A 16,835-nucleotide genomic window follows, 5' to 3' on the forward strand; every position below is an offset into this window, starting at 1 on the left:
AAATAGAGATAAGTAGTGGAGATTTAAAAAAATGAAGGGAAATGGAGATACAGAAATGTAGCTAAGAATCTAAAGGGAAATTTGAAAGGAAATGTAAAGACATGGAAGAGTTGAACTGAGAAAATCTAATGTTTCTCCACCCATACAAAGCCCTGTGAAGTCAATTTCTACACAGGCACAGCAGTCTGATCATGTGGTATCCATTATTGGACTGGGGTCTCCTCACTTTTAAGGGGAGATTTTCAAAATCAGATATATACACTGAAGTCTGATTGACCCTCAATAGGAAGTGGGTGCCTAACTCTCATGTGTGCCTTTGAAAATCTCTTGCCAGTCACTGGCATACATACTTTGCTGCTTTACCTTTCATATCCCATATATTATTTTTCAGACTATGCTATACTCATCCCTAAACTTTCACTTCGTAAAAGTTAAATTAGAATGATATAAAAATGATCTTCATAAAATTAATAAAATTGTATTTTTCCCCTTAAAAAATTGGGGTGAGTTTTTTTTCTTTAGGATTTTAGCTTCTTATTATTCAACTTTTGAGCCTAGTACAGTTCTGAACTGTTTGCAGGTCATTCTGTTTAAAAAGTTCAGGTCATCATATCCGCTTTTGGGTCTGTGGTAGAATTAATGAGGATCAGAGCCTAAGGCTAAACATTTACCACTGACCTTGCTTTAAGTGAACTGAGTAAAGAATTAGAAAACTAAAATGAAGTAATAATACACTGTTTTGCTCACATTCCTACAGGGAACATAAGTAAACATACTCTAGGGGTCTGTGAAGGATATACATCTACTGGGTTATACTTAAGGTGCCTGTTTGAAACTCTGCTATTAAAACTCCAAAAGATGGATGGTGGATATGTCCTAATGATGAAGGCAGATACCAATGGGTGCAACCTATGTTTATTTCAGAGGGGCTTCAATAGGCATATCTCAATGCAGAATTTGGGGTCAGTTCTTAGCTTGATTCTTCTCTGCTTTATTTTTCCTCTAAAGTGCTTCTCAGCCTATATAGATAGATGGATGGATGTCACAATCCTTCACCCACCTTGTATCTTGCTCTGTGTTTTCAGTCTAAACTGTGAACTTCCTATCATCTTGCCACTCTTCACTTTATATCTTCCATGCCATTTTTTCTGTTTGGAACAAGTCTCCAACTATATATGCCTTCCATCTGTTCCATCAAATCTCTACATGAATTCCATTTTCACTTATGAAACCCTCCAAAGATGCCTGTTCTATTCTGCATTGTGTTGTGTTGCTGTGTTTTGTTATACTTCATCCGTTATACTGCATATCTATTCTGCCTTTCATAGTTGTTGTGGGTGAAATCCTGGCTCCACTGATACTAGTGGAGAAGCTCTAGTTCACTTCTACCCTAAGGCTCTCTGCTTTGCTTGTATTTAAAAGGATCCTGCATGTGTAGAGACCTGGCCCATCACATGTCCTCTGATGTGTCATCAAGTCTCAGACTGACTTATGTTGCCTTCTCCTTGTTTATATCTCAGACTAATATGAACATATGATGCAGAAAATATTCAGCCTCATTTCCCCAAAATAACTCCTTCAATATCTTATTCAATTCCACCTCGGGTACCCTCCTAAGCTGTCACATAGAGAGACCTGTCCTCAACAGAGAACCGGGGGCTTTTTTAACAATAGTCCCTGGCAAACATTTCCACTAAGCAACAGGCATCATTCTTGATGGAAACTATTGCTGGATCTGACATGTTTGACATTCACAGGGCAAGCTATCCATAGGGGCAGGGGGGAATATGTCCTAGGAACTTGTCCTGCCATCACTGGCCAGCAAGGGGACCTGAAGAGCAGCTGGCAGGACCTGTAATTCCCTCCCGTCTCCCTTTCTCTGCCCCATCTTCATTTGTGCTGCTAATAAGAAGTGAGCCCTCAACACAACAGCTGAGCCTCCCTTGGGTGATGGAGCTGCTTCCCCCTAACCCTAATGCAGACCAGGGCAAGGGTGTGGGTTGTGGGGGAAAGGTGGAGAGTGGGGAGGAACAGCAGTGCGTATACTGTCCTGGGACACTTTTTTAGATGCTTTCTTGTATGTGCTCTTCCTCTCTCCCCTACACACTTTTACTGTGTGCAAGTAAAACACATTGGGCTGAGTGTTTGTATATACTCTGGCTGTTACAGGGAAGAGGTGCTAAGTGGCTCCTTAAAAAAGCAGCCTTGAAGGATGGTTGGAGAAAGGGAAGTGGGGCAGTGAGTCATTACATCTCCTGCTGAGGCACCCTGGTGCAACAGAGTTCATCATGATGAGTCACAGAGAAGTCCCTTTGCAGGAAGGAGGGGAGTGAGGAGAAAGTAGTCTATGCAGAAATGTTGGAGGACCTGGCCGGAAACTATCACCCTATGTGTAATAAGCTACACATTAAAATTAGAGCCTGATACAAACAAGATACAAAGATATCATGTATTTAACAAGTAACATCTTTGAGGCTGAATCACCATTTTTGCAGCTTATCTAGTAATAAATTGCTTGAATGTGTGGCATGTTACAATTTATTGCTCCATTAATATGTTAATCTCACTTTAAATTTAACATCTACCAAGAGCTAATAACATTTCTCTATATAGCCTGTGCCTAATTTAGGTGTCTACATCTCTCCCTTCTTTTTCCTCAGTCTGATCTGGTATTTACAAACAGAAAAGTATGGCTGAAATGGACCCCCAGAAGTCATCCAGCATTCCTCAACTCAAAAGTGGGCCACAAGAATATATGAAAGGATCAGAAACAAGCTTAAAAAATGAATCAAAAAACTTTAAACATGGATTTTCCTTTAAAGGAGAAAAGCATGAGAAATAGTGGGTTTTCTCTCACAGACTGGCAGAGCTAATGCCTGCAAGGGGCTATGTGGGTCCCCCCCCAAGACCCATAACCCTCCCACCTTAGACACCCACCTCTGCCCCAGACACTGCGGGGCTGGGACCTAGGGGCAGGGGGCAGAGGGTCAGGAATGAAGGGCACTAGGTCGGGACTGGCCATCAGTGTTTACAAATAGGTCCTGGTACAAAAAAAGTGGAGAACCACTGATCTAGTCCAGTCCCCTATCCACACTATCCCAATACAAGTCGTTTCCTAACATATTTCTAAAACTACATAATCAGTCCACACTGGCACAACTATGAGGCATATTGCCCATAAGGCACCAAAAACACCGAAACCTGACACAAGTAAAACTGGGGGATGAGGACTGTCACTATCCTGCTGCCAGAATGTTTCTTAAAAGGTTCTCAAGAGATGCAAGGAAGAGGCCCATGCCCCGCAGCTGTAGGAGAAGGTAAAATCCCCCATGGTCCATACAATTTGACTATGAGGCCAAATTTCTTCCTGATCCCAACTGTGGCTATCAATCTGACCCTGGGGAGGGATCAGTTTCCTTTAGCCAGGAAACTTCCGATTTTTGTCCCAGCAGGAGCATTAATATAGCCCAGTCAGTCAAAATCCCCAGCAAACTGGGGAAGGTGGAAAAAAACTCCACAAACAAAAAAATAACCTGACATCTGTAGCAACAGAAAGGGGAAAAAATCCTTCTCAGCCTCATGTGGCAGCCAGCAAAGCTCAGAAGCATGGGAAAAACCAAACACCTTTTATTCTGCTTTGCAACCTGGGAACAACAAACATAAGTCTACACATCATACCCTCTAAATAAAGAGCCAGAACTCCCCTTTCTGTATCTCCTCCATAAACTTATCCCAGCTGCTTTCATTTTATTTCATAACTAAGCCAGTTGTGGAGCTCTGCTTATCCACTGATTGTTCATCCTACTTAAAATGAATCAGGGAAAGATTATAGATGGCCCAGTCCAAAGACCAGTGAATCCAGTAGTAAAATTCCCTTTATTTCATTGTGTTCTGGACCAGGCCTATAGCTAACAATTATTAATTTCTCCTTTAATAAAATGAATCGGTTACATCATGTTATGTCTCTTATATTAATGCTGTGCTATTTTTTCCAAAATACTTATAAATACAAGGCTAGTGTTAAAAAATGAAAAGCCTAAGATATTGCTGTTAAAAAATGTGACTTTACTAACTTAGAATGCTCATCACCAGACTATGCGAAAAACATTGTGTTCACACACACAGTCAGTTCTGATTTGAATGAAATGTTTTCAAGAATTTGTACCACTTAGGTGCTGTCTTTTCTTATGAAAAAAAGCTCTCATCTCTTATATTGAGATAAATGCATTTAGGTATATATTCTGATGCATGTAATGGATGAAATGAATGAATCCATTGAGCAACAGCTCTCAAAATGTACTGCAAATAGTACACTACTTACTTACCAGAGCACAGAACAGCTACATAATGTGTTAGTAAAGTTAACAGGAATGACATAAATATGAATTGAAGTAATAGGACTCAGCCAAAAAGAAAGCAGGAACATAGGGCTCTTTTATCATGATGGATGTGATTCGCTTAGAATTAAAATTTGTTGCATGGCTGGACCATTCCATTTAAACAAATGGATCAGAGGCTTCCAAGCTAGGAACGAACTTTGTTGTCACTAGCAAAACCTTATTTCAAAAGCCCTAGATTTATCATTGCTATTTGTATTGCATCCACACACATAATTAACAGTAGTGATTCGAAGTCTGTTATAAACTTTCCATAGTCATCAACTAGCTCTGTTCTTTCCATGTATCAGTACTTTGAGTCCTATGCTCATCATACTTTGCATTCTGGTATCTATGATACTAGTAACATGGACTTCCACAGTGTGTTATACGGTGACTTCTAATTTCAGCTGTAATTAAAGCATTGACTACTATACTGAATAGCTTAACTAGAGAGACAGAATGCCATTTCGTAGCTAAAGCAACAAGGATGTCTTTCTTCTCAGCTTGATCCAAAGCACATCAAAGTCACTAAGAAGCCTCCCATTGATTTCAGTGAGCTCTGGGTCAAGACTCAATGCCACCAGTTTACATCCTTCTGAGGATTCAAACCAATGACCAGAAAGAGGATATGACCTTTGGCAGCTTTCCTAACCTTGGCTTTGCTGGAGCTTTGGAAGATTAGACTGAAGGTCCTCAAAAGAGAGGGAAAATAGATTCATTGACTTGGTGCAGATGGAGTCTCAGGTATTACTCAGTGTCAGGGTAGTCTTTTAGTTTACTTGTCTGCGATGTTCCTCCTCTCACAAGTCCTATGGGAAAAATAAAAAGGAAAATGGCTTGATTGCATGTAAATAATATTTGCAACAGATACACTATAATTACATTTCTGCCAAAAATTCTTGAGAATCAGGACTTGGAGCAGGCAATACAAAGAACAACTGAGATACAGGATGGTGTGGAAGTGACATAAATTGGTTTGCTACAAAGTGATTTCATTGCAAAGACTGCCATATTAAATACCTCAGTGGGTGCATCTACATGTGCAATTAATACACAGCAATAAACTCTGGAGCAATTTGAGCTCTAATACACTATTCCTGGGCACATGCACCCATGCCAGCACAAATGTGAGCTGGGATAGAGTAGGCCCAGGCTGGCAGCAGGCACAGGAGGTCAGCCCTGGGCTCCAGGTAGTGGCGTCCAGTGGTGTCAGGGCTGGCTGGGGCACAAGGATGCTGAAAGTGTGGAGCTGGGTGGCTAGGAGGCAGGCAGAAGTCTGGCCCCCAGCTGGCTGGGCTGACCAGACACAATTTATGCCTGCAGTCAGCAGCTACATATGAGTTTCAGGTAAATTATCCTGTCATAAAATAGTACTGTCCCTGACAGTAGTATCTTATTGCAGCGTTCATTAGTTTACTGCAGGCTAATATTGTTGCATGTGTAGATAGCAACACTTTACTCTGCAGCTAATTAGTCTATTCCATTAAAGTGCATGGGTAGACACAGCCAGTGAGAGGCACACAAAGCTATTGGGTTTTATTCTAAACAAATGTATTTTAAGTTTCTTAAGTAATATATTAGGCTACCATTAATCTTTCCAGCAGTTAGTGTCACAAAGAGATTTTTTAACTGTTCTTATTCTATGTATAAACAGAAACAGTGTTTACAAAATGTAGCTATTTTGAGGCTGGAGAAGTGAGACGCCAGGATGAAATAAAATTCTGTCTTTAACGTGCTTCTGTTCAAAACAGTTCAAGGAAAGTGAAGATGATGCTAAAGAGCCCTATTATTTTGCCTGTCTGTCTCACATATATTGTGTCTTGAAATATCTTATAAAGTTAAAATTATTGTTAAAAGTATAACATAATAGTGTGTGTCACAGAAGATTAAGGGCCAGAATTGCCCAGCAACAGTGTCGAATTCCAAAAGAGCTTCAGAGAACTCAAGATGTACCCGATGTCTTCTCCGATGTATGCTAATTAGCACGTGTTGGAGCAGACTCAACATCTCATGTATTGAGCATCCCCATGCTTCAAAATGGCGGTGGGGGTGCTTTAATTAAAGCTCATTGAACGAGCTTTAGTTAAAGCATCCGTGCTGCCATTTTGAAGTGCAGGACGCTGAATTCATGAAGCACTTTATTTAGAGTGGCTCCTAAAAGCCACTCTAATTAAAGTGCTTCCCTTCCCCTCCCCAAACCTAGCCCAGAGCACATCTAAAGATGCCCTTTGAGATGAGCAGGGTTACAGCTGTCCCCTTGAAATCTAGCCCTGGTGTGTGTGGTCATTGTTGTGTTGACCAGAGAACGCAGTCCTCATGGGTGCCTGTAGAATTGCACAGAGACTGCTCTGATGTGCTGTAATTAATTGAGTCTGCTGGAGCGTGCTAATTAGCACACCTCCAGCGGCTTCCGCATCTTGTATCACCATCCCCACACTTCAAAATGGCAGTGGGGACACTTTAACTGAAGCTCATTGAACGAGCTTAAAGCACCCGCCATTTTGAAGCGTGGGGACACTGATACATGAGTGCTGCAGTATGTTAATTAGAGTGGCCTCAGAGCTGCTCCAATTAAAGTGCCCCCCTTGCCCACCCTTGGAGCATGTGTGAAAAAGCCCAGTGAGAACATGGTTGGCTGATTTGCAGGGGCTGAAGAATGGCAGCTCTTTAGTCTCCTTCATAGGCAGCTCTTTAGTGTGTTCAAATTTGCTGATGACAGTAAGACGCGGGGGGATGTGGGCACGCTAGAAGGGAGGAATAGGCTGCAATTGGACCTAGACAGGTTACAAGGGTGGTCAGATGAGAACAGGATGGGATTCAACACCAACAAGTGGAAAGTGGTGAACCTGAGGAGGAACAACCGGCACCATACCTACAGGCTGGGGAACTCCCTTCTTGTCAGCACGGAGGCAGAAAAGGATCTTGGAGTCATTATAGACAGGCTAACCACACCTTGTCACGCATCCACAGATGCATCTTGAGCAGGTCTGAGAAGGTGATCCTCCCCCTCTATGCGACACTGGTCAGGCCGCAGCTGGAGTACTGCGTCCAGTTCTGGGCGTCGCACTTCAGGAGGGATGTGGATAGCATCAAGAGGGTCCAGAAGAGGGCCACTCGCATGGTCAGAGGGCAAGGCAGGCCCTACAAGCGGAGGCTATTGGATATAAACCTGTTCAGCTTCCACAAGAGAAGGCTGAGAGGGGATCTGGTGGCCATCTACAAACTTGCCCAGGGGGACCAGCAGGCATTGGGAGAGTTCCTGTTCCCCTGAGCACTACTGGGAGTAACGACCATAAGTTGATGGAGAGTAGACTCAGGCTAGATATTAGGAGGCACTACTTCACAGTCAGGGCAGCTAGGATCTGGAACCAACTTCCAAGGGAAGTGGTACTTGCTCCTACCCTGGGGGTCTTCAAAAGGAGGATAGATAGACACCTTGCTGGGGTCGTTTGACCCCAGCATTCTTTCCTGCCCATGGCAGGGGGTCCGACTTGATGATCTGTTCAGGTCCCTTCTGACCCTATTAACTATGAAACTATAGTGAGCTGAATGGTTCTAGGAAACTGAAACACCTCTGAATTTAGATTAGATCAGAAAGCCATGCAAAAATGTGCAATATCAGAATACTTTGCCATTCTTTGTATCCAAGCAGAGGAAAAGGAATCATGAAAAGATCTGTCAGCCCTGTCTCAAAAGTAATGTATATGCATGCAGAAGTTTCTTAGTATCTTATTAAATAAAAAGATAACCTTCAGTAATGTTTTGACTTGGCAGACTTGTGTATTCTCTATAGCCCCCAGTGTCATCCAAGGGTGCATTTTCAGAACTGCTGAATAACATGAGCTCTAGTTTGTTAGTGAGAGCACTGGTGCTTTGAGAAACAGGCTGTAATACAGCAGCCTAAATTCTCAAGAGATTTTGGATGCTCAGTTTCTAGGTACCTACCTTGGATCACTGCAGAGTGGCATTATATAGTTAAGGAATAGCACTTCCTGAAACCTAGAACTTCTTTAAGATGTCTCAAGTTGAGCACTTAGACATTGCTAGTCACTTTTGCAAACAAAGGTTTTATTGAGAAAAAAATTTCATAACCACCAGAATGGCTTGCCAAGTTGGACATACAAACAATTTACAGTACTGTGGATCAAAAGGGTTGGAATTTTAATATATATCAGCTGCTCTGGTAATTGTCCCTGTGACTGCTCAGTGAAAGTTACTATAGGTTAGCTTTCTCTTACCAAAACAGAAGAGTGTCCGTCTGGGCAGTTACTACAGAGGCTGCATACACACATTGAAATAATCTGGGAGAATTCTCCCAGGTTTGCTCTCTGGGTAGAGAAATTTATTCAGAGCTGCATGTACAGACATTCGAGTGCTGAGGCCCTGAAGTGTGGAGCAGCTGACACTGTGCAGCCAGTGGGGGTCCCTGTGCACACATTTCAACTGGCTTCTTTAGTCTGCCTGGTGACAGATCGCGGCAGTCTCTCTCTCAGAAGAAACTGAATGTCTTTATGAGGCGAGAGTAGCTGATTTATAGTCCAGATACCTCCCCCCAACTTTTGCACTGAGGTAAATTGTTCTGTTTGTACTAAAAGTCACATTTTCAAAAACACTTTAGGCATGAAGCCCCAGTGAAAGTCGGAATGAACATTTTCAAAATACTGTCATGTAATTTTTAGGTTTTTTGGCTGAAACAGAATTTTCTTTTCTCATATTTTTTCCATAGGGGAGGAGATAAAGAAAGATAAAAGAGGAAGAAAGCAGCCAAGTTGGGAGATGGGGGGAGTTTCCATTTGAACTGAAGCAAAATGCAGTTTTTGATTGCAATGAAAAATCAGAAAGCAGTGCAAAAGCTACAAAAACACTTGTTTAAAAAGCTGCTTTGTTTGTTTGTTTTTTAAGTAAAACACACTCTGTTGGAAAAACTTTTAGTGAAAGCTTGTAAGTAAGGACTGAGGTGTTGTAGGAGAGCAGAGGATGAGACAGTATGAGGGGCACAGTTGACAGTTTTGTGCCCTGGGCAGGAGAGGGCAGTGCCTGAGCCACCACTACTTGTATTACTGGATAGGCAGAAGTGGCAGCTGCTGTTTTTGTCTCCTACCCCACCCTCTCCCCCCACTTAACCCCCACAAAATCAGCTCCTGGGGCTGGTGCCCTCTTCCTCCTCCCCCCAAACCTCAGTTACACTTCTGACAATGCCAGTCAATGGTAGCAAGTAGGGTTGTGCAAAGCAGGCCATATTCAATTTGGATTAGGATTTGGCTGGATTCAGGGGACAGTGATTCAATTAGTTGATTTGGATTACTGTCCTGATTTGATTTGGCCAATCTGAAGATTCGATTTTGATTCGGAGAATCAGTGATTTGGCCATAGACACAGCTTTAGATGTTTTTTCTACATACCTTGAGATACCAGGCATGGCTCGTGAATGCTGAGATGGTGGGGTTCATGGAGTGTCCCACAAGAGCCTGGGGTGGGTGCCCCTGTGTGCTCAGCAGCAGACCTGGAAGCAGACCGGAAGTACTTTTTTTTTTGTTTTTTTTTAAGTAAGTTTTTCTGTTGGAAAAAACAGCCTTAGGGGGACCCTAGGTGCCCCCCCAGAACCAGGAGGCACCAGTCCCCTATCCAGGGGGTGGGGGGCCCCCCATGCACTCCGTAGCAGACGCAGAAGTGGACCGGAAGTGCTTCTAGTCTACTTCCAGGTCCACTGCCGAGCACACTGGAGACCGCTCTGCACTCCCATGGGACGCTCCATCTGCCCTGCCATCTCAGCATACACCAGCCGCCTGGTACCTTGAGGTACGTAGAAAAAACATCTAAAACTGGGTCTGTGTCCAAATCATTGAATCTCTCTGAATCAAAATGGAGGCTTCTGATTCAATTTGAAGAGATTAATGGGTCTCCTAATTCAATTTGGATTCGGAGGTTTGGCCTCTGAATTGGACCGAATCTCAGCCAAATTGAATCAGCAACCAAAGCTTTGCACAGCCCTAGTAGCAAGCAGCAGGTAGAATCTCCAGGAGCAAAGAGGGCATGTGGCATTCTAGACTGAGCGATTACTCGTGTGACTGAGATTACACAATCCAAATGCATGTGCCTAAATTTTGATTATCCAAATTGTAGCCCTATCTGCCAACATCAATTAATTGCAATAAAGTGGTCTAATGGAAAAGCTCCATTAGCTGAACTTGTTCCTTTTTCCCCCCGGATAGTCAAATAATTGAGCTACTGCAGTTCCCTACTGTCATGTTCTCTTGTGCATGTAATCTTGGGGCACTGCATAAGGAATTTGTACCTACTGCCCCTGGATTTGAAGGGTTTCCTTGTAGGCAAGGTGCTTGGGGTCTCTGAGAAAAATTTCTCCAGTACCTGGAAGAGCCAGGAGGTGGGACTGCCACCTCACACCTCATCAAGAAGGACTGTTTGAGACAAATTTAATAACTCTTTCCATGATTCCTTCCCCTCTGACTTTGAGAATTGCAAATGTGCGCTTTGAGAGTTGAGAACAGTGCACTCTGATATACTGCACATTTTTGCATGGCTTTCTGATCTAACCTAAACTCAGAGCTGGGTGATGAAGGCATATTGATCACATCCAATAAAGGAAAGGTTGCCTGCTTGGGTTATTTCCCTGTACAGGAATTGATCTATCAGCGATATTATATTGAGATCTTCCAAAAAAAACCACACTCATGCTTTAGGACACATAAATTTAGATAAGAGCAGTGTTACCCACTAGCAAGGTTGCAGGTTTTCCTTGGTGCCACTCCAGAGAGGAACTGAGTCCATTCCAGCCCCAAGCTAGAAGCCTTGGCTCATTAGTTTCAAGTCATAGCAAGCCCATGCTGGTCACTTCTGCGTATTTCAGTCCTTAGGGTCTCATAAAAAATAGGAACATAAAAACTGCTGTTTACTGGGTCAGACCATAGGTCCATCAAGCCAAGTATCCACACTGAGGGAGAGAATGACAAGGGCATCAACAGTTTCCAAGCTTGCTTCTCTCCCATTGCAAATTCCAGCATTCAGAGGTTTAGGAAGTTTTGATTCAGAGGCTACATCACTATCTACCATAATCAATACCTGCAGATGGATTTTCCTCTAAGAAATGATCCAGTCCTCCTTTGAATTGGGTTATGCTAACTTCCATAACTTCTTGTGGCAATAAGTTCTGCAAATTAATTACTCTGTGAAAAAGACTTCCCTTTTTTTAGTTTTAAAACTATTACTCAATAGTTTAATTGTATGTACCCTAGTTCTAGCATGGTGAGAGACAGTAAATAAGAAAACCCTATTTATTTTCTCTTTCTCTGCTCCATTTAATATTTTTTAAGCCTTTGTAACACCCCCACCCTAAAATAGTGAATATTCACACAGTCACACTATCATAAATTTTTTTGTGACTCTGAGCCTCAGCCTACTGACGTCAATGAATTTACTCCCATTGACTTCTGTGGGCTTTGAATTAGGCCCTGAATAATCATATTTAATCTTTCTTTTGAAATGCACAGGTGTTTGTTACTTTTTTTTTTTTTTTTATAAAAAGAAAATCCTATTCATAGCAAGCTGTGTTTCATGCAGAATGAAAAAGACAGGCTAGTAATCTAGAAATGGAGTTCTATTGGGAAAGAGAAGGTTCAGGCTTTCATTAATCAGTTTTTTTTCCAATAATATTCACGTTGAAATTATTTGAAGTCATGAAAGTAAAGATCTAAACAACTCTTCATTTGAGCAAGGTCAAATTTAATTTATCTCTCTTTAGGAGTGGACAGATGAAGTTTTCAGTTTGGCAACAAACCTGTTGGCACACAATATGTCAAGAGATGCATGTTTGGAAAAAGCGTAAGTAACAGTAATATTTATTGCAAAGGGTGTTACTCTTTTTTCTGAGTCATTCCCCATTTTTCTTTATGTTAGTCAGATTGCCATCTATTGTTTATATTTTGAAAGGTTGTCATTTTTGTAAACACAGATTCTCCTCTCTTATTGAGTTCAAAAACCTAATATCTAAACTGTAATGTTAAAAAAAATCAGGGAAATAAGGTTCTTTTCACAAACTACTACCGAGAAGTCACAGCTGGATTATGTTTTTCAATGCAATCTTCCTGTTGCACACAGAGGGAATGTCTCCAGCTCTTGGCACTGCTGCTCTGGGTTAAAAACAATAAATTTCAAACTGGCTCGCTTCTCTATTTTTTTCTTTGTTATCTGTTATTAGTCAAAGAATGAAAAGTACAAGATTTCCATTTTCCTCAGTTTAATCCCACAGGTCTCGGCACTCAGTAGAGTGAAATTGTAAATCTGTTCATCTAGACTGATTGGCACAATGCATAGATTTTGAGTACTTGTACAACAAAATATAAAGGGCTGTTTATGAGACATTTTAGGGATAAAAATAGCAGGCACCTCGCAAATTAAAGAGAAATAGCTGAATAAATCCAAGATTAGTAGGTGTCATATGGATGATGAATGCACAGACAGAGATAGTTTTGTTTAAACAGCAGTGTTGAGGATAAAACCTGCCAGATAAAGATGAAGTATCCTGGCGGGTGTTACCTTGCTGGCCTCAACTCGTTATGAGGAAAATGGTATTCACATTCAGCCTCACACGTCCCTTGTGAAATCTAGCTCCTTTGCTTTTCAGAACTTGTCCCCAAGTACCTCATAATTCCTTTACTGGAATAGTTGCCTTTTTAAACCTTAAAACACTGAGATTTTGATTCCTTCTCTCAACTTGGAAGGTAAGCCTGAACTAGACTGAACACAGCAAACACAGCTCTAGGGATAGGTGACAGGTATGCTGCCCAAGGTACACTGGAAGCCAAGGATACCTGCCTGTGTTTCTTTGGGGGGGTGCTTGTGGGGGTGTGCAAATTTTATTTGGATATTTAATATTGTGTCCCCTTTTGCCACCTGTACCTTCATGTGTCCAGTCAGCTCTGCCCAGGGTATGTAATAGAAAAGAGCTGCTGTTCAGTCTGATATATACTCTTCTGTTAAGTACCTGTGATAAGTGTTCCATTAAACGGGGTGCGTTTACACATGCATTAATGAACTTTAGTTTATATGAATTAAATCTAGTTCCTCCATTGTGAGATACTAGGAAAATACACATTAGCCTGTCTTAATGTGCATTAACTAAAGAGCATGGGTCACTTTTACACGTGCTCCAGAGAAGGTGGGGAGGGGGCAGCACTTTATTTAGAGTGGCTCCAAGAGTCATTCTAATTAAAGCACTGCTGCGTCTCATGTACCAGCATCCCCACACTTAAAAATGAAGGTGGGGGCACATGAACTAAAGCTCATTTGATGAACTTTAGATAAAGCACCCCTGCCACCATTTTTAAGTGCAGGGATGCTGATACATGAAACGTAGGAGGCTGCTGGAGCACAGCAATTGCCATGCTCCAGCAGACTCTACTAATCTACTCTGCTCCAACACACTTGTATATAGGTGCCCATGGTTTTTAAGTGATGCTTAATGTGCATTAGCCTATTTTAATGCACACTAGCTAAATATCACAGTGTTTTAGTGATGCTTTAATGTGCATTAAAATAAGTTAATGTGCATTTAAGTGCATGTATAGACATGCCTACTGTGTAGTAATAACAGTGGCCTCTGTCGCAGTCCACCCTTTTAGATCCCTTTACTATGGTTATTTAGTTCAATTCATAGAAATAAAGTCACAATAAAGTAAACAGCAAGCACGGTATTCTCATGTCTCTTTCTTTCCCACTAATTAATAACTCAGGTACCACAGCATTTCCAGGGGCCTTTGCAATGATACCAAATCAAAGTTACTCAAGGAATCTTTAACTTTGAAGATTAAATGTCTTGTCCCAATTTAATTACTGTATGGAGTAATGGCCATCCCAATCCAGTTAGAACCCTTTCATCTAATAGAAAAATGATTGCATTAGAGCCAAATTATGAAGACATTTTCTTCTTTTGGCATCCAAACTTTTCTCATATCTGGAAGTGTATTAATAAAAAGATTGAAAGTTTTCCTCTGGTCAGGTTACATGAGGAAGTTAGAGTGCATTTCACAAAATAGGCACTTTACATTTAAATTGCCCTTTTCTTTCATTGTGAAGCAGATTTTTCACACATTCCTGGAATAGACAGCAAAGGTTTAAGCAGGGCTAACATGAGATCATTAAGTCCAATGTCAATCGTAGCCACCAGTTTGCTATTGGAACAATATGTTTAGCCACTGACGGTGGTAGTATTTTCAGTAACAGCACCTATAGTCAGCTGTGGAGAAAAAAATAACATCCAGACCCCATCAGATTTCTTCAGGAGAAGATAAAACAGCACATTTTCAGGGTTCCCTAGAAGGTATCAAAGAATTCTGAAGAAAAAGGCAGATCAGCAGGGATGCCAACCCTTGCTGTTCCGTCACAAGTATCATGACATTTGAAAGCTTACAAAAATACATAGCTGAGAATCTCAACTTCTCTTTGAAAAAAATAAGTTTTTAGCCCTCTGTTACAGAGAACAGTTTGCTTCAGGAAAGCAAATAAAACTCAAAATGTACTTTAAAAAAAACAAAATTATCCTGATATTTAAGTCAATTTAATGGTGTATTGTTTAATGTTTGGGATTGGCAAAATTGTAGTACAGAAGTGCCCTCTTTGGAAAATATAAGTATCACAAACAAATAGATAAATAAATAAATATGCTTCCTCATAGGCATATGCACACGTGTGTACATATAAATGTACAGGGAGACAAAGAATGATTTGTGAAAATGACATTTTTAGCAATGATTACACATTACAGACTATAGTGTTAGAAATCACTGTTTTTGACAGTGCTACAAATGTTCTTTTCCTGGAAGTATTATCTTTTTGGAGGGGTGAAAGTCATGTGAACCATGCAGATATCTATACTTTAATTTTGAAAAAATGCCAAATCAGAAAGTTGCAATAAAATTAGTTTTGGTTCAGATAAAATATTTTGTTTAAGTGGAAATGAAATGCATCCTTTCAGATTCAGTGGGGATCCTTTTTAATTTTTTACATCAAATTATAGGATATTTTGAGACAAACATGTACATAAAATTAAAACTAAAAATATCAACACAAAATATATCATTTTTTCTTTTTGTTTGTAAGTTTTATTTTTTTGTAAATATGAACAGTTCAACAAAAAGGAGACATAAGTAGCAAATGTCTCAATGTTAATAAATCTGCATTTTTTTTGACAAAAACTTCTGGTTGAAAAAAATCCATACATTTCTAGTTTTAATCTTCTGTGAACAAAAAACAAAACAAAGAAAAAAGATGCTGTAAATCCTTACAAATACAATCCCCAGTAAATGCCCATAGGCCTGTTCTAATGCCTGTTGAAATCAATGGAACAGCTCCCATTTCAACGGGCTTTGACTCAGGCTCTTCTGTGTGATTATGGTTTTGCAAGTCTTGGACAAAAGAGATGTATTCTGTCCTGAGGCATTAATGGACAGCAGATAGGTAAAGCTGGGGGTATAGAGATCAAGGCTAGATTGAGTCCAGGTGCTGTGCTTAGATGCCAGAATGTAGGTGGCTTTAGTAGGTGATTAGGAGATTTGCTTACTAAAAAAACTCTAATGCTCTCCTAGCCCCTTTAACCACCAGAGAGGACTTTGAACCTGGCGCATGTGGAGGGTCCTGAATGGTGCTCAGACTCATTTGAACCAGTGATTCTAAGTTTTTGAGCCTGTCCCTGCCTGCTAAAATGTGTTCACACTCCCACCGGTGGAGAGGGAAAGTTGTACACAAGAATCAGGAACACTGAGAGTCCCCACTTTCTGGAGAGTGCACCCCTTAGCAGCCCATGTATCTGGTCTAGCAGAGCATAGGAAGCAGACTGCTCTGCATCCAGGAGTAAGGCTTCTTGTTCAGGGAGTAGATCTTGTGCTCTCTAGGGCAAAAGAATGAGTAGATGATCTCTGTCCAATTCCAAATGCTGTGATGTGCCTATATTTTGTGTCAAGGAAGGAGAGAAGGTTTCTTTTTCTTTTTAAAGGGTGATCTGAGTAATGGAAATAGGACTAAGCAAAAGAAAATGTACACTGATAGCAAGGAAATGTTCCTACCAGTCCTTTGGGCTGTGGAAGACGTTTCCAAGGGTGATGGATGGCTCTATGACAAACCTGAATATGATACAATATATATATTGTATATATAAAGTATTGAATAGGATACTATATATATATATATATACACACACACACACACACACACACGCACGCACGCACGCACGCACACACATATATGCGCACACGCATGCACACGCGTGCACACACACACACACACACACACACACACACTTCACACTTTGATAAGACTGTAAGGTGCAAATCTACTCTGCCTTCTACTTGATTTCAAAATTTCAGCTATGTCTCCATGGACATAGCAGCAAGGAGCAACTCTCCACAGTTGGTCAGTCCATTTCTCCTCTCTGTGCTTTTGCGC

At 41.0% G+C, this 16,835-nt stretch overlaps 1 protein-coding gene across 5 annotated transcripts in view; it reads left to right on the plus strand.

Annotated features, from left to right (window-relative positions):
• The window catches only part of PLCB1 (phospholipase C beta 1), a 948,624-nt gene that overhangs the window by 568,295 nt on the left and 363,494 nt on the right, over window positions 1-16,835 (plus strand). For all 5 annotated transcript variants that reach the window (XM_019516220.1, XM_019516217.1, XM_019516218.1 and 2 more), the window contains one exon: window positions 12,139-12,218. In XM_019516220.1, coding sequence (XP_019371765.1) covers window positions 12,139-12,218 — 80 coding nt within the window. The remainder of the gene's footprint in view (window positions 1-12,138; window positions 12,219-16,835) is intronic.

This window comes from Gavialis gangeticus, unplaced genomic scaffold (genome assembly GCF_001723915.1).
Source record: "Gavialis gangeticus isolate Ggan-Ray unplaced genomic scaffold, GavGan_comp1, whole genome shotgun sequence".
NCBI classification, from domain to species: domain Eukaryota; kingdom Metazoa; phylum Chordata; order Crocodylia; family Gavialidae; genus Gavialis; species Gavialis gangeticus.